The sequence below is a fragment of the Astyanax mexicanus genome, chromosome 1 (assembly GCF_023375975.1).
Source record: "Astyanax mexicanus isolate ESR-SI-001 chromosome 1, AstMex3_surface, whole genome shotgun sequence".
NCBI lineage: Eukaryota > Metazoa > Chordata > Actinopteri > Characiformes > Acestrorhamphidae > Astyanax > Astyanax mexicanus.
This window is the reverse complement of record NC_064408.1, coordinates 80,873,723-80,891,891: the sequence shown is the minus strand read 5'-3', so window position 1 is coordinate 80,891,891 and position 18,169 is coordinate 80,873,723. Positions and strand designations below refer to the sequence as shown.

General features: G+C 35.4%; 1 protein-coding gene across 2 annotated transcripts in view; it reads left to right on the top strand.

The window, feature by feature from the left end:
• Positions 1–18,169, top strand: part of fam184ab (family with sequence similarity 184 member Ab) — a 235,020-nt gene that overhangs the window by 84,454 nt on the left and 132,397 nt on the right. For both annotated transcript variants that reach the window (XM_007255380.4, XM_007255382.4), the window contains exons 4-5: positions 11,244–11,379; positions 16,247–16,428. In XM_007255380.4, coding sequence (XP_007255442.3) covers positions 11,244–11,379; positions 16,247–16,428 — 318 coding nt within the window. The remainder of the gene's footprint in view (positions 1–11,243; positions 11,380–16,246; positions 16,429–18,169) is intronic.

The following is an 18,169-nucleotide window of genomic DNA, read 5'->3' as shown; positions in this document are numbered from 1 at the left end:
CCTCTCAGTCTTTGTTGCCCCCTGTTTAGGTGATGTTAGATGTTTGGATGTAAATCACCTGCAGTACTTTGAGATAGGAGTCACAGTCACTACAGATCATATCTAGTACTTGGATTTTTCTGTAATTAGGTGGTAGAGTGCTCAGCGTCGTCTGCGCAGACTTTTTCAAGTTATTTTATCTCTCATTTTAAGAGCAATCCTTTAATCCTCAGGAATTTCCAATTGAATTCAAGAGGCAAGGGAAGGAGCAGTAAGTGCCAGAGACAAAGCAAGACTAAATGCTTTGATCTTTCAGAGATAATTTGCACATAATCCACAGTTTGATCTAAGCAAAGGGTTAAAATGAGTTGATATTAATTAAAGCTGGTAACACTCTCTAGTACATTTAGCTTCACTAGTTTCTTTTTTTCTCTATTGTTCTGCTAATGAGCCCTATTTGTATTGTTCACAGGATCTCTTCCTCAGGAGTATAATAGCAGTGATCAGAATAGCACTTTAAGTCTTTAATCATAGCCAGAGCATTTCTGACTTCAAGAGCCGGATTGTTTTGAATGCAATCCATATACAGTATATACAGCTCTGAAAAAAATAAGAGACCACTTAAAATGATGAATGTCTTATATTTTACCAATATGAAAACCTCTGGAATATAATCAAGAGGAAGATGGATGATCACAAGCCATCAAACCAAGCTGAACTGTTTGAATTTTTGCAGCAGGAGTGCAGGCATAAACTTATCTAAAAGCAGTGTGTAAGACTGGTGGAGGAGAACATGCCAGGATGCATGAAAACTGTGATTAAAAACCAGGGTTATTCCACCAAATATTGATTTCTGAACTCTTAAAACTTTATGAATATGAACTTGTTTTCTTTACATTATTTGAGGTCTGAAAGCTCTGCATCTTTTTTGTTATTTCAGCCATTTCTCATTTTCTGCAAATAAATGCTCTAAATGATAATATTTTTATTTTAAATTTAGGAGAAATGTAGTCCGTAGTTTGTAGAATAAAACAACAATGTTCATTTCACTCAAACATAAACCTATAAATAGCAAAATCAGAGAAACTGATTCAGAAACTGAGGTCTTGTTTTCAGAGCTGTATACACAAGAATAAGTAAAAGCTTCAATGCCCATAACAATTGTACATATTGTACATATTGTAATTTATTTTTCATTACTAGCCCTAAATCACAAATGGTTTAGAATGTATTGCAGGCTTAAATATAGAAATAGATGTATGTTAATAAATTAAATGCAGTTTACCAGACAAAACATGAAATACTATTTTCTTTTATTTTTTATTCAGACTTGAGTAACAAAGAAAGCCAAGCAGACACATCTTTAATTCCAACAAGATCCATGTATAGGGCCCTATGAAATCCATTTAAGTTTTTTCATTTTAAGTACTGCTGTTTGATAAGATGTGTACTTGATGTCTGTAAATTATTCTGGTCTTCAGTTATGAATGTCAGAACACCAGCACTAGGCTGCAGCACATTTTCTTATTTTGTGTATTTCTGTGTGTTCCATGTTTTATTTTTTTTATTCCATGATTTTGTCCGTGTTTTTGGCATCATGGAAAAACGTAGGGCCCTACGTGCACATGGGCCAGATTAGTGTATGTGAAAAATAATATGGATGCATTATGTAATTAGAAAATAAGAGTAAATTAACCGGAATAATTTATGACAGTCAGTATTTGTTAAGCCACTGTAGATCAGATTTATCAGGTTTATTTATCAGGTTGTTTTGGTAACACATTTGCTCATTCATAAAGAAGGATTGCTGGTGTGTTTTGCTGTTTGTGTGATATGTTGCACTTCCCTGATTTCCCCTCATTTGCACTTGCCGGTAGCTATTCATAACAGCCAAATATCCCCTGAATGAGTTTGACAGTAAATTTCACAGTACGAAGCTTTTTCCGTCTTGCTGCAGCTTTTGACAGAGAATGGAAGGATATTGTTTCATTTGATACTGTGCTGTTAGAGTTTGTTCACCATATATATTTTTATTACATTTTTTGTTGCTCTGCTCAGTGCACAGTAAGAGAAGCTAACTACATACAGGGTTCCTTTGTTCTAGTTATCCAGCTGCAAATCGCACAAAGATTGCTTCAAGTTGTAAACAGTTTCTAAAGTTCTAAATAGATTAGGTGCTTTTACTAAACAACTCTTGAAGAATCTAATTTAAAGAGGGTAATGCAGTTTTTTTTCCCCCAGAATACTGGGATATGCTTAATATGTATTAGCTCATTAAGATGTCAGTTTAAGACAAAAATATCAAAAACATCACATGGTATAGAAAAGTGAATGTTTAAAAACATTAAATACTTCTTGAGATGTTTCCCATCATGTGCAAATATACCAATTTCGTATGTACAGTATTTTTCATACTATAAGGCGCACGTAAAATCTTTTAATTTTCCCAAAAATTGTCAGTGCGCCTTATTGTCAGGATTGTCACAGTAGCAAGGAGAGGAAACGGACAGCGACACAAATTCAAGTAATTTATTTAAACATACAAAATGAACAAACAGAGAAAAAAATAAACAAAGAAACACTGAGAGCAGGGAACTAGGAAAACAAACGGAATGCATAACCAGACTAACACTAACAAGTACAATAACCGACAAAGGAGATAGGAAACACTGGGGTATAAATACACATGGAGGGGAAACGGAAATCGGAGTCACCTGGGGATAGGTAACAAGAGGGTACTATTATCAGCTTTACAGTACAGTATTAGCTTTACCCGGTAACTGTGCTAAACGCTAGTGGTTAGCCGCTAATGCTAATGCTCTAGTTTTTGTGGAAATCTGAAAATCTAAGCTTACTATAAATAAACGGAAGTGCTTTACTCACCCAAATAAATCGTTTTCAGGAGAGAAATCTGTGTAGATTAACAGAGCTCATTTGACTTGTCTGGCTCATCTGAAATGTTTTTTTTTTAAGAATTTCAGTTTTGGTTACTTAACTAAGCTTACATTTACAGGTTTACAGACCTGGGGTACGTTTCCCAAAAGCGTAGTTGCTAACTACGTTAGCAACTTACATAGTCTGGACGATGCAGCTGCGACGCAGGTGTTTCCCAAAAGCGTGGTTGGAACTATGGAGGTAACCACGTTAGTAACTTGCATAGTGCGAACCTTAGTTAAGCTACTCAGGTGTTTCCCAGAACCGTGGTTCCAGCGAATGTTCGCAACTACCGTGGTTCAGCTGCGTCGTTCCAACTACAGCTCTAGACCTGTCGTTAAGAGCTTAGTTGCTGGTGATTAGTGCAGACGGTGGACGGTAGGATACAGAAAGCTGATAAATCACATTAATATTGCTGCACGAGGATTTAAGATATCAAGTGTACCTATTTGTTTAATGTTTGTGTTAATTACATTAATTGAGCCACTTCACTTTTACCCATGTGCGCCCAGGTAAAATAATAAAATTCAGTCCTTTTTTTAATGTATGTCTTTAACATTTAGCTTTATTTGGCAAACATGAATTCAGTGTAGTGAAAAGAGAAGTGCTCTTTAGCTAAAATGTATTTTACAGTCTTGGAAAGATGTATGTTAATTATTCAAGCAGGCATCTCTTGAGTAAAGATAACTTGTGCTGTGAACATTTATGAAATAGTTAATAATTATTTTTTTAAACCCATTGTGCTATATGCACTCTGTGAATAAGATATGCAATAAGCAGGTGTTTTGAATTACCTAATTATCCTCTGGAGGTAACAGGGCCAGACAGAGTGTGAATAAAGAAAATTTATTATTTAGCCAATACAACGTGTTTCTAGGCCTATACAAATGTTATCAATTAGTATTTGTTAAATAATATATTACAGGAAATACGTAGAAATATGTAGGCTACATTAATATATATGTAAAATAATAACATTAATTGCCATTATGAAATAAAACATTAAGAGAATAAAACCACGACTGGGATTCGAACTAGGCTTCCATCCAGTGTCTGTCGAGTTTTGCTACCCTGTCAAACCGTATTATCCTAGTGCATATTTAATTTTTAAATATAAAATTGCTAGAAAAAGCCCCATATTTAAACATGCTTTCGGTAGAATATTTGGAAAGCCTGAATCAAAATATCAGGAGACAGTTTAGGGTTATTAGGGTGATTATAAACCTTATTTTTTTTATTATTGCTAACTTATAATTACTTTCATTATCATCAGCTGTCATTTACGCATTTGTAATACTCTGAAATAATGGCAAGGGGTTTCTGGTTGTTTAATGCAACCAAAATAACAGAATTACCATAAAAAAACAATAAATAAATAAAAAATGTTTCCACATGGGCGCTGGTGTTGAGAAGCACATCTCGATGGGTTGCACAATTCGACAGAACACCGCGCGCTGCACGTCGTAGGCGCTCTGCTGAACCACTGAGTAACACACATTTCTCATGTCTCATTTTAATAAGACTTCTTCAGAATGGTGATTATTTTATTTAAAAAATATATTGCAATAGCAAATATGTGTATGTTTTTTTTAAGTAACACTGTCTGTTACAAATAATAATGAATATATAGCAATTATTGTCTACATTTTACTTGCAGTTCATTGTTATTTTATTAATAGTATTGTTGTCCGTTATGTTCTGGTGATAATTACAATATAAATAGCCTAAATGATACATTAGTAACATATTTTTGGCATAATATTTTAAAGATTGTGTGTTTTGCACGTTTTCTGCTGGGAAAGTCTGGCCGAACACATCTGGAAACACCTTAGTTAAGACCACGGTGGTTCGAACCAACATAGTTCAGACTTCTGTGGTACCAAGAAAGTACGATGGTTTCGGGAAACGGTCGTACTTCAGATGTTAGTTAGTTTAACGATGCATCGTACCACGTTAGTTCAATGCTAGGCTCCGTCGTTGTACGGGAAACGCACCCCTGCTAAATTAGAAGGAAAACATGGTGACACGTGTTCTTTACCGATGTCGCATAAAAGGTCACCTTATGTACGAAAATTGACCAGGAAATAGACCCTTATTGATAGTGGGCCTTATAGTGCAAAAATCAAGGTACAATATATGCATCAATAGCAGTAAGAACATTATTTAATTAATAAATAATAAAGAATTCAGTGTTGGTATGTTTGGTAAACCTGAAAATGATTAAACTATTGTATTGTTATCTTGGCCATGATGCGCATTTGGTCGAGAGCAGGTGAATCCAGTCACACTTTAAACAGTGCAGTGCACAGATGCGTCCCTAATTTGTCCTTAACAAACACAAAGTCACCCTTTTAATAAGTGAGCAGCCATGAAATCCCTGGAACCTGTTTCTGAATTTGGATCATAAATGGAGACGTTATTTATGCCTGTAATTAGCGAATGGGGTGCAGAGCTGTTAGAACGGCTGGGTACAGCAGAAACGAATAAATTGTCCAGATAAATCTTCCAAACGTTTCGTCTTAGACATTGAGTTGTTGTTGTATTTCGTTTTTACATGACATGTTACTATAAAAATTGCTTAATGATTTCTGCACAACACTAATTAATACAGTGTTAATCTCTATAAATTCATGCTGGAAAATGTGGCTATACTGTGCCAGTAAGGCTTTTGACAATTCACAGACTCACAGTTTATAATGTCCTGTGGGCAAGTTTATATACCACTGTAATATTACTGAGTCAAATCAAGATGTGAAAGGTTGAGTTATTGAAGTGAATTGCAGTGATTTTTCAGTGAATATTCTTCATAATTTAAAGCCATTCAAAGATCTAAGCAACTTAGATCTCTTTACAATACTGATGATAATTTTTCTTCAGATCTTTCAGAAACCAGGCATCTTAATAAACTATAAACTATCTACTATTTTATGTTGTAATTCTGTGACATACCTTTCAGAGGCATCTACTCAATACTACTCAGTTAATTCTGACTGATAATTGTTTTTCCCTTTGTATAAAATATACATTTGACACCAAAACCCTAAACACTAATTAAAACTGTCTAGAGAATCTTTACAACCTAAAGTTTTTTAAGCATCTTGTTTTTTTTCTTTTCTTTTTTTCGTTTGTATATATATATATTTTAATTCATAGCTATTTTTCATAAAATGTTTTTAGCAACCGTCCCTAAGCACTGGTCATTAATATGTATTAGCTCATTAACATGCCCATTTTAGAAAAACACTGCCAATAATGCTATAACTAGTAACAAGTGTAATTATGTAGCGTATAAATATTACTGATGGAAATAATTACTTGTAAAGGGATTTGGTGTCTATTATGTGCATTTGTTTATTATTTGTTTACTAGCTATTTAGTCTTAGACCTTACGTATCTTGCATATTGTTTATATTACTACTAATTAAAAAATCTGACTTTGGGAATGCTCTAATTCCACTATAGATATTATATTTTACATCATAATACTCTGACCCACATTTCATTTTGGCACCACACTGTCTATGAACACTGGGCATTTGACTAGTTTTAACATTCAACATTCATTAAAATGCATCTGTTTGTCTTCACCACTACTATTCATAATAGAAATAATATTAATAATAATAACTTTAGAACTGTTCATTTCTTATCAAACAATCTCAACTACTTATTTTTATCTTGCCAGTTCAATTATGCAGACAATTTGAAACATTTCCAACAAACGATGCCGCATTTAGGCCATATTGTGCAGCCACATTCAAGTGTATTTTCTGCAAAGACAAAGCGGCAGCTCGCTCCAGCTGCTGCTGTATTCACTCTGCAGAAAGTTGCTCTTTAATGGAATCGATTTGAAGTCACTGTGACATTTTCAAAGCCTATGTCTCATAATTGGCTTGCCCCTGGGAGCACATCCCAGTCAGTTTTGGTTAATCCATGTTAATCAGATGGAGAAATGTGCAGATGGTGATAGTTGTGGCATCTGTGCCAGAAGAACTGGATTTTTTTCATTAGCAGAAAACAAAACAAACAGGTCAGGTTACTGAAACACAGCATCTGCCTGAAGTCAGCAGGCAGCTGCAGCCGTACTCTAAAGATACTGAGCAGTCTGAAGCTGTGCACAGAGCAATAGCAGCAAGGTGGTCAGTGCTACCTTTCACCTGACCTCCTCAGCAGTCATGAGTCATTTAGGTTGGGTAACAGATCTATGTGTTGATTTAGGGTGCTTTCACACCTGAAAGTCCGGACCGTGGTCTGAACCAAGGTTCATGTGTTTGCTACATTGTATATATTTGGTCCGCTTATTTTTGTTTTCACACTGCAGTTTAGGGAGCGCACCAAAGACCTTTGTGTGATACTCCTGCATCCTTTCATCATCACTTACGTATCGATGCATTTTCCTTAACCTGATGCTGAACAGATTCATTTCGTCTCCATAGTAGTGCTGCTATTTTGTTTTTTATACCAGCAGCAGCAACTTCAGGCACAGTATCCTAGGTTAGTTCAAATTCGCCAAACGAACATGCTTGTCCTGAAGCAACTGTATCCACGGCTCATTTTTTCTGCTTTTCCGCTTATTTTTCTTCTTCTGCTGCTGTTGGCTCTTGAGGAACACCTGCTCAACTTCCTGTAATTGGTCCGAAAGTTGGAACCATCCAGAAAAGCGCTTTCACACTGCAGGCGAACCGGACCGTGGTTCAGATGATCCGGACCGAGACCACCTCTCTTGGTCGGCCCAAAATCTGGTGAAAACTTGTTGATTTAAAGTCAACCGGATGACAAAACAGATGTTTTTTATTCTTGTTCACAATTAGCACCATTCATTGCATTATATTGTTTAAAAAAGAATTCTGCTTCTTGTTACAACACGGTCTAGGGTCAGGTTGCAACAGACAATGAATGTAGGCTTATTTCCCCAGACCCTCTGCCAGACCAATCGCAGGACACTGTGCAAGTATAAACCAGATTTATTTTATTGATAAAGATGGGAATTACAACCTAACGGGAGAGCATATGCCAAAATTACAAACTACAAATATTAAATTTACAAATAAATGACACATTCTAATTAAACCTAAAACGAAAGAAACCAAAAAACACAGAAACTACTTTTCTCCAAAGATAAATGAGAAATTGTAACAAAGTTAGAAAACAAAGAGGCAGTGTGAAATGGGTGTGCCAGGTTGGTTTGAGCAGGATGTTTTTCCAGGTCATCAAAGGGGAGGAGCCTTAAAGTTTCTCATTTGTCAGGCTTTTCCAGGCTCTTTTAGAGCCATTTCACTGCACACTGTCATAATGTTTCCTGCCTTTAAATCATCTTCGGATTTTTGGATGGCATAAAATATCATTAACTAGTCACACCATGTTTCAACTCTCCTCTTAATCCATCTAACATCCTCCAGTCAAGCTGATCTGGTAGTTTATTTACCCCTCTGGAGATTTACTATACTGTTTCTGTTGTAAACCTGGCCTTTGCTCACCCAAGTAAATGAAAATTAATTTCTGCTGCATCTAAAACCTAATTTATGATCAAATTATTTTTAGCATTAGTGTGCGATGACCTTCCAAAAGCTGCAGTTCCCAGTGGGGGTTGTGGTGATGTATGATGAGTAAAGCCGTTTACTGGCCGACTTCTATCTGCCTGCTCCTCATTATGCTTCACTTTTACTCATTTGTTATCTGCACCCTATCAACAGACTTTCAAATGTGCTGAGAGGGTGAGAGACCCACTGATATTAAGGGTGGATGTGCTATTTAATGAGATTAGCTTTAATTTGGCATCGTTTCACTTTGCTTGGGTTTTCACGACCCTAGATTAAAGAGGAGCCTGGAGAAACATAAAACCCCACCGATTAAAGACTTTATCTCCAAAGAATGAAGACCTTAACTGGTAGACCTGTGTATTGGCAAAAATGTGTTAATACAGCATATATTACAATACAAGGTTAATGAATTAATGAATTGCAATATATTCCCGTTCAGTGGGAAATATGACCATATTATATTGCATATTTTATTTCTAATTAAATGTTAGAAAAATATAATGATATGAATACACACTGCTATATGCACACAATCTTAGTAATAAAAAAATGACTTTTTTTTTTCCAATCAAAACTGGGATCTAAAGGGAGGGCTAAACAATGTAAACTTCCGGTCAGAGCAAACACAGCAAAAATCTTTTTAATCTTTTTAATATAAACTATTAAACTATCCAACTTTTTCAACTTTTTGTAGCATTAATAGAGTGCTGCAAGACAACAATATATTCACAAACCCTATATCCACAGTATATAGTTTAAGCATCTTTATTGCAACGTGCACAATGTGCAATAGTCAGATTGCAGTACATGTACATTGCCATGTACAGTCCTATAATTTTTGCAATGCAGAGAAAGAATGGAAAGAATCAAAAATAAATCTTGATCATGTTTAAAGAAAAAAAAATTAAACTAATTTTACCTTGCGTATAATGCCACAGACTTGTAGAATCTAAAAGAAAATTTAGTACCTTTTTAATGATTTTTCATGATAGGTTCATCAAAGGCAGATTATAGTTGATTACTCCAATTGTTAATTTTTTGAGTGTATTATTGGTACCACTTTTAAATAAGACTACCTTTATAAAGGGTTTATAAATGGTTTACAATTAGTTTATTAATGGCTACTAATTAGGTTGTAAATTCCTTAAAAACATTAATAATCAGTTGTAACACATACATAGAAAGGGCAACAATATAGACGGCTGTGGGTTAACTATTTGACAAACAACAGGTGACAACATTGATGCCCTTTCTACATATGTGTTATAACTGATTATTAATGATATTTATGGCATTTACCACCTAATTAGTAAACATTAATAAACTAATTGTAAATCATTTATAAACCCTTTATAAAGGTAGTCTTATTTTAAAGTGGTACCGTATTATTAATGTCATTAAATGCTGAATCATTGCTCTCTGGAGAAACGCCTCCATCCAACCTATTTTGTAAAGAAGAATGGGCAAAAATCTCAGTCTCTGGATGTGAAAAAGCTGTTAGAGACAGACTTGCTGCTCTAATTGCAACGAAAGTTGTCTCTACTTAGAATTGATATAGGGGGCTGAATACTTTCATCACATTTTTTTAGATTTTTATTTGATTAAAGTGTAAAATTGTCTAATTTTGTATCATTTTTGTTTCACTTAACAATTATGTGCTAGGATTTGTTGGTCTATAACTTAAAATTTCAAAAAAAATACAAATAAGTGTGTGGTTGTAAGGTGACAAAATGTGAAAAAAGTTCAAGGGGCACAAATAATCAATATTTTACCAAAATCATTTTATCAGTATTTTTTTGCAGCCTACTAACTAGTGAAAAAAAAAAACTAATGGAGTTGGATTGACTGATTGTGTTTGTGTACTATTCCGATATTGAATTCTGTTCTTTTGTCCATAAAATCACAGCAGCAATAACAAGTTAAATATATTTTATATAGTAGATTTTATGTTCTGTTCAGAGCTTCAGTAAAACTGTGAGAGGTGTTAATGTACAGTAGTGCGTGGAGACAAAAGGACTTTTCACTGTCCAGCAAAGAGAATGAAGAAGAATAGCTGTCTCAGGTGCATTTAGTTACAGTGCAATGCTCTGTTTAATGACGGAGCCCTTTGTGAACTATAAAACCCGACGTGTGTTATTTTATGAATAACGAGCAGCTGAGCGGAGACAACACTCGCAGGGTGCTATAAAAACTGTCTATTTAGAGACGAGGACGCGTCTGCTCGTCTTCGGTTCTCCGGAATACGCAGCCTGTGTGAATGAGTGCGTGCATGTGCCAGAGTAGAGACTGGAAAAACGGCTAATAAAGCGTGGCACAGTAGAGCAGAGAGGCGGAGGAAGACGGACAGAGAGAAAAAGGGGAGGAGACAGGAGATAGATAGCGATGGTTTGATTAATAGGAGAGAAAATGACAGCAACGGAGAGAAAAGGCAGCAAGGGAAAAGAAAGTGAGGGGCGCAGGAGAAATTACCGTAGAGAATAGAAGAGGAAGAGATAATATGGGCATTCACAATTAATGAGGGTGAGGTGGAGAGAACAGAGAGCGAGAAAAGAAAGAGCTGGACGGAGAGAGAGATGAAGAGAGAGTGCAGCTGGTGATGGAATAAAGAAAGGCAGCGCAAATCAGTGGGAGCTGATAGGAGCGAGTGGGAGAGAGAGAGTGAAAGTGTGGAAAGTGAGAATGAGACAGCAACCACGTCACTCACAATGATGCACTGCTCATCTGATTGATTGGTTTGGTTTCTCTTTTTTGTTTTTCTGTGTCTGTGTGTGTGTGTGTGTGTGTGTGTAGGACCTGCACAAACAGCTGGATGAGGTGACACAGGACGCCGAGATCATAGCCATCCGACAGAAGGAGGCGGAGGTTGAGCTGGAGGCCACCAGAGACAGAGTTCAGCAGCAGGCCACCGAGATCCTCCTCAAAGCCAGTGAGATAACACTGTTCCCTGTATCTCTGACTTACTACTGACATATCTACACTGACACATCTATGCACTCTGTTCTAAATTTAAATTTATATGCTGAAACCAGCAGCACAGCTATTTTTTATTATGTCTCTTCAAGTCTGGAACCACTGATATGTCTGTTTAATACCACGACCTCACTTATAGCACATCATTTAATCAGTAGAATCAGACAGTATTAAAAGAAAAGATGAGGGCCCATTGATTTTTATTGATACAACACTGAGATGACCGATCAGATGACAGATGATTTAATAGATAGTCTATGCTATAATAGAGTGATCCAAAAACATCAGCCTAAAGAGAAAAACTGAGATTGGGAGCAACTGTTAGGTAGAGGAGATCATAAACCAAACCACATAAAAAAGTCCAAACAAAGTCCAAAAACCATGAAGAGAAGAGTCAACAAACACATCAGTCACAAATGGCCTATACTGAAAATATTTGTTTTGCTTTTTTGTTTGCTTAAAATTCATTATATTATTGTTATTTTGAGACTATTTTATGCCATTAATGTCACTAATGGTGATATAATAGCATAACAATGTGTCAATATATATTGAGGTCACATAAGTAGGGCCATCATAGTTAAAGCATGTATGATCATTTTGGAATCAGGAATTAAAACTAAATTAAATTAAAAATGAAAAAAAAATTAATTATTATTATTATTTTTTTTTTTCCTAATTTTTCCCCATTTTCTACCCAATTTACACGGCCAATTACCCAACCCCCTCATTAGGACTCCCCCTATCACTAGTGATGCCCCAACACACCAGGAGGGTGAAGACTAGCACATGCTTCCTCTGATACATGTGAAGTCAGCTGATGCAGAGAAAAAAGCGCAGCGGCTCAGTTCTGATACATCAGCTCACAGACGCCCTGTGCTGCAGACATCACCCTAGGAGTGATTTGGGGATAGAGCGCCATCTACCCATCCATTTTAATCAATTGACACCCCTAGTAGTTAATAGTGTAATAATTGTGACAGGCCTAATCAAAATGTTTAATCAAAATAATAATAATAATAATAATAATAATAATAAACACTCTGTATGTATGCTCAGTGTCAGTTCTATGTAAAGATAATGATACACTATTTAGTAGTTATAGTGTGACTGAGATTGAGGGCTGGGGAGAACAGTTATATGCTCAATATGCTCTTATAGAGAACCTTTTTAGATTCCTAGTTAGAATTATTCACAGCAGTAGTGACAGAAATCAGACTCTGAAAGCTACATCAAAGAAAGCTATTACATAAAATGATCAAATGATTATGAATGTGCTCCCTGATGCCTTTAGTGCATTCTGTCTGGAGAGGTACGTTCTGTACATTGTGTTGTATAATGTTGAATAGTCCCTACTCTAATAAACTATTTTTAGATACTAAAGACCTAATGGGCGGTTTTCCCCCAGTGACAAATGGAAAAAACGCATAAAGAAATTTAATTATGCCATTAATATCTGTCTAGGGTTTAGGACATTAGACAAAAACATAAACCATATTTATTGTATTTCACAATCCACAACCAGCAGTCAGCACAATATCACTAAAACTCTTGGAGATTTATTCAGTTTTTCTATACATAAAAATATATTGTTGATTGTGGTTTTGTTTTTTCATTGAAAAAAACATTTATAGTATACAGTACCAGTCAAAAGTTTGGACATACCTTTAATTCACTGTTTTTTTCATCTGCATTGTAGATTAATACTAAACTCAAACAAAACTATGAAGAAAAACATATGGAAATATTTAGTAAACAAAAAAGTATTTAATATTTTGGATTCTTCAAAGTAGCATTTCTTTTTAGATGACAGTTTTGAACATCTTGGCTGGATTTTCTCAGTCAGCTTCATGAGGTATAGTCACCTGGAACGGTTTTCAAGTAACAGCTCTGCTGAACTTTTTGCCAAGAGTTAATTACTTGATTTTTTTTGTCCCTTTTAATGTGTTTGAGAGCATCAGTTGTAAAGTTGTGAAGAGGTAGAGTTGGTATAGAGTGAATAGCCCTATTTGAGTAATGTTCTAATTCATATTATGGCAAGAACTTTGAAAGTATCCTCAAGTGCAGTCACAAAGACCATCAAAAATGTTATGATGAAACTGGCTCTCATCAGGACCACCCCAGGAAAGGAAGAGCAAGAGTTGCCTAGAGCACAGGATAAGTTTATTAGAGTTACCAGCCTCAGAGCTTGCAAGATAAGAACCCACCTAAATGCTTCACAGAGTATTTAAGTTTGTTTAACACATTTAAGTTACATGATTCCTTATTTGTTCCTTTACAGTCTGGATGACTTCAGTATTTACAATGTAAGAAAAAAAACTAAATGAGAAGGTTTGTCCAAACTTTGATAATGTATACAGAAAAAAACGTTATATATTTAAATATTTATATATTTTTTTCATATTCACATACAAGTCTATGGAGCATTTAATAGTCCATGGGACTTGTTTTTAAAATGCATCAGGCTTATTAAAACTTAAGAATTTCCTGGTGAGCATACAGAAATAGTTTTCTATTTTTTTTTTTTAAATAGTTTGTCTCACATCTAAATTCTACAGCTGGCATGGAAATAAGTGTGAATGTTGAGGAGGCCAGGGCCCATTAGGACATTTATCCATATCTCTATCAATTGCGTTAAAGGCCCACAGCCAGGAGTGAAGGTTATGCAGGTCACACAGAGAACAGCAGTTCACCATTTTTAAATCTACTGTCTTTTCACAATTTAAGCAGAAAAGGTGAACTGTTGTATGTTTTAAATACAGTACTTAAATTCAACATTTCTGAGCTGGTTTATACCCGTGTGTATGTTGAAGGGAAAGTTGTAGGGTGACAGATGACATGCTGGTATCCTGGCAACACTTTGTGGAACATTCCCCCGGGGAGCCAGGCTTCAGCTGGCCTTGCAGCTTTGCTGGCCCTGTTCTCCTCTGGCCTAAATGCCACCATTACTGCTTACCTTTTAACTTTTCACCAAGAACAGCCATACCAGACTATATACAGCTCTGGAAAAAATAAGAGAACACTTAAAAATGATGAGTTTCCTTAATTTTACCAAATTGAAAACATCTGAAATATAATCAAGAGGAAGGTGGATGATCAGAGAAGTGGCATAAAGTTATTCAAAAGCAATGTGTAAGACTGGTGGAGGAGAACATGCCAAGATGCATGAAAACTGTGATTAAAAAAAAAACAGGGATATTCCACCAAATATTGATTTCTGAACTCTTAAAACTTCATGAATATGAACTAGTTTTTTTTGCATTATTTGAGGTCTGAAAGCTCTGCATATTTTTGTTATTTCAGCCATTTCTCATTTTCTGTAAATAAATGCTTTAAATGACAATATTTTTATTTGGAATTTGTGAGAAATGTTATCTGTAGTTTATAGAATAAGAACAACACTGTTAATTTTACTCAAACATAAAACTATAAATAGCAAAATCTGAGAAACTGATTTATAAACTGCTCTCTTAATTTTTTCAGAAGAAGTTGGTGGAAATTAATTATGCATCAAAAAGCTTAAACTTTATGACCAGTCACAGATGTGCAGAGGTATCAAGTAACGAATATCAAATATTTCCTTACCTTACCTTAAGTAGAAAAAAAGTATTTTAGTATTTTTTATCTGACTTTTTAATCAACTTTCTGCTCTTTACAAATTCTTATTTCTAATTATCTTACTACTAATTTCTGCTTGTTTTTATAAAAAAAAACTCTATCCAGATAAATTTCTTCATCCAGAAGAGTGAATTTAATTACATTACATTATATTACTTTTACTTTTATACTTTAAGTAGTTCCGAAACCAGTACTTTTACACTTTTGCTTGAGTACAAAGATTAGGTTAATACTTTAACTTCTTCAGAAGTATTTTAAACCCTAGTTTGAGTCAATTGAGTTATTGAGTTAATGAATCTGAATACTTATACTTCCTTTGCAGATGCAGCAAATAACATTGAATATCTGGAAATTATTGCACCTATGAAGGTATAGGATATACAGTAGTTTATGTATGGAGGCCTGAGCAAATTTGACAAGTGAAATACTTTTATTACCAGACAGCTGTAAAAAAAATTATCCCACTATAACAACCTAGTGTAAAATGTATTTAGCCTTTTTTAAGCTAATATTAAGTTCCAGTGTAGATATCTTGCTCTCAATGATGTTGTCATGTTTAATAGAAGTTGTTCAAAAGTTTATGGAAATGTATTTATTTTCTGCTGTACTGTAAATTGTATGTTTTTGTGTTGTGAGTGGATATATTGGTATATTATCCCTCAGGAATGATTATTTGAACAATCTACTGTGTACTAAACCATGTATAGTGTGGGACATATTTCAATGTATGGGATGTTGGAATATCAATGTGTTGACACTGATAATTATGATACATGTCAACTTGCCATGAGCACCCTGGCCTCACCCACAAGATAACACCTCACAGCTTGCATACAGCTGTGGGCCTTCCCTTAGGAAGGTGGTCATAATATTTTGGCTTTTTGGTATATGACCAAGGGTGTTTTTGCCAGCAGCTTTTACTTTTAATCATTGGAGACCTAACCCTAATCCAAATAAGCAATATATACATTTTTGTTACAGTGTATTTTAATATTTTGTTAGTAAGTTGCCTGAAATTACAGTTTAAATAGTCAGGTTATGCCACTACTGGCCCAAAACATGCAGCTAAAATTCAATGTTTTCAATATGATCCTGGGGCAAAAATGACAGATCTGCAAGACTCCTCCAGTCCAGATGAACTGGTGATACATTTTTAAAGCCCTACAGCAAGCGCTGATTCTGATGGTGTTCTCCGTGTGCCTCAGGTCAGATCGGCAGCTTGCAGGCCACGCAGATGACCCACGAGGCGGCCATCCGGGACCTGGAATCAGAGAAGTCACGGCTGAAGGACAAGGTGGTGCGTCTGGAGGAGGAGAGGGGGGCGCTGCAGAATAAGAGTCAGGCTCTGGACGAAAGGCAGAGACAGCAGATCCTTTCTCTGGAGAAGGTACTGACCAAACCCCCGAGTCTCATTCGCACTGTAACTCCTCACTTACTTCATAATAGCTGTGCAGTGATGTGCTGATGTGTGATATTGCGCTGAGAGGTACACACTGTGCCTGCACTGTATCTCGAGCCATAAAGTGCTGTGTTAAGTATTTTCAAGAAAAAAAGTACAATACATATGTACAGCAGGGAGCTATTAAACTGCTTAACCTCTTAAACTCATATGTTTAACAATATTAAAAAAAAGTATTTATCAGTAACTTCAACTTTATGCTTATTTAAAAGTGTGTGTGTGCGTGTGCTATATGATAGCTGTGAAGCAAAACATTGTAGTAAATTGCCATTTTCTATTTAAAATAATGTGAATCTGACAGTTATTCTTCACATTGTCTCAGTAAAATGCTTTCCATTTAAAGTTAAGAAAGCATTCAATATGACTCTCTTTATAAGACCAATTATATAAAATCAACTACTAACATTTAGAGAATGCATTAGTGACTAAAAAACGTTGATTCTGATGTTCAAAAAAATCACTATTCCACTGTAACACAGTATTTCATATTTTACAATTCTTTCTACTTTCTTTGTTGTTGTTGTTTTTATTATTATAAATTGTAAATTATATAGTGACTCCTAAAAAACTAAAAACATGGCATTTTAAAAAAAAAAGCTTTGTTATATTTAAAGCTAAAAGCCAAACCAAGAACAAACACTCACAGATACCAAAGGTACTAGGCTTACAGGGGTAGTTATGGACAGGCAGGGTCAGTAACAAAAAGGCAGCAATAGTGAACAACATAACAGAGTGTAGAGGGCAAAATGGGGTCATACACCGAAAGTCAAGCAGGGAAAAAAATGCATGGAAAACGAGAGAACGAGAGTAGTCAAAAACACTAAACGGGTCGGTAAGAAATGAAAACAACAACAACAAAAACACATCATAGATTCAATACTCTGTGAGGAGCTAAGGAAACAGAGGGATATTTATACTGAACAGACCGGATGTGAGCAATCAGAAGTTGGGAGAGCGTGAACATCGTAGCGTCACGTGATCAGCAGAGTCAGGAAAGCCTGGTGTGAGTGCATGCAGGGAATGGGAGTCTTTGTTGTGTGAGTCCGAGAGTCTGGAGCAGGCAGACTGACAATGTCAGGACTGAGAGTATTAATGGAAGTATATGTAAAATGTCTTTATTTTGAAAAAAAATAGCATGTGAGGTGAAACTGTTTTATATCCAGCTAATGATTAGTTTCATTACAGGTTAATCTGCTGATTTTTTTTTTTATTATTCAGTCCCAATTTACAGTTTGTTTGATTTGTTTGATGTTTAAATAGTAATTGGTAGGATTCTCTGTTCGGATGTGGTTTGTCCTATACTGTTATTAAGCAAATATATCCGGTGTGATAATCACCGGATATATTTGTGATAAAATATATATATTTATTTATTGTCCATACATTTGAATGCAACTGTCTGTTTGTGTGTATACATTTGTGTATTTGTGACTGGAAGATAGAGAGAACACACCTGCAGTTGTGTAAAATGCTGAACTGAAGCTTCTTCTCAAACTCTAGTTCCACATGAGTTCCTCTCTTACATTATCAGTATTTTTAAAGTCTGTGTCTGCCTGCTGAACCTTTATCAGCCCTAAAGCCAGTCCACCTTGTTTAATTCAATAGATTCCATTTATTCAAAACGGAGCAGGTTTAGGACTTCCACAAACATTGCAGTTTGAAGATGAAT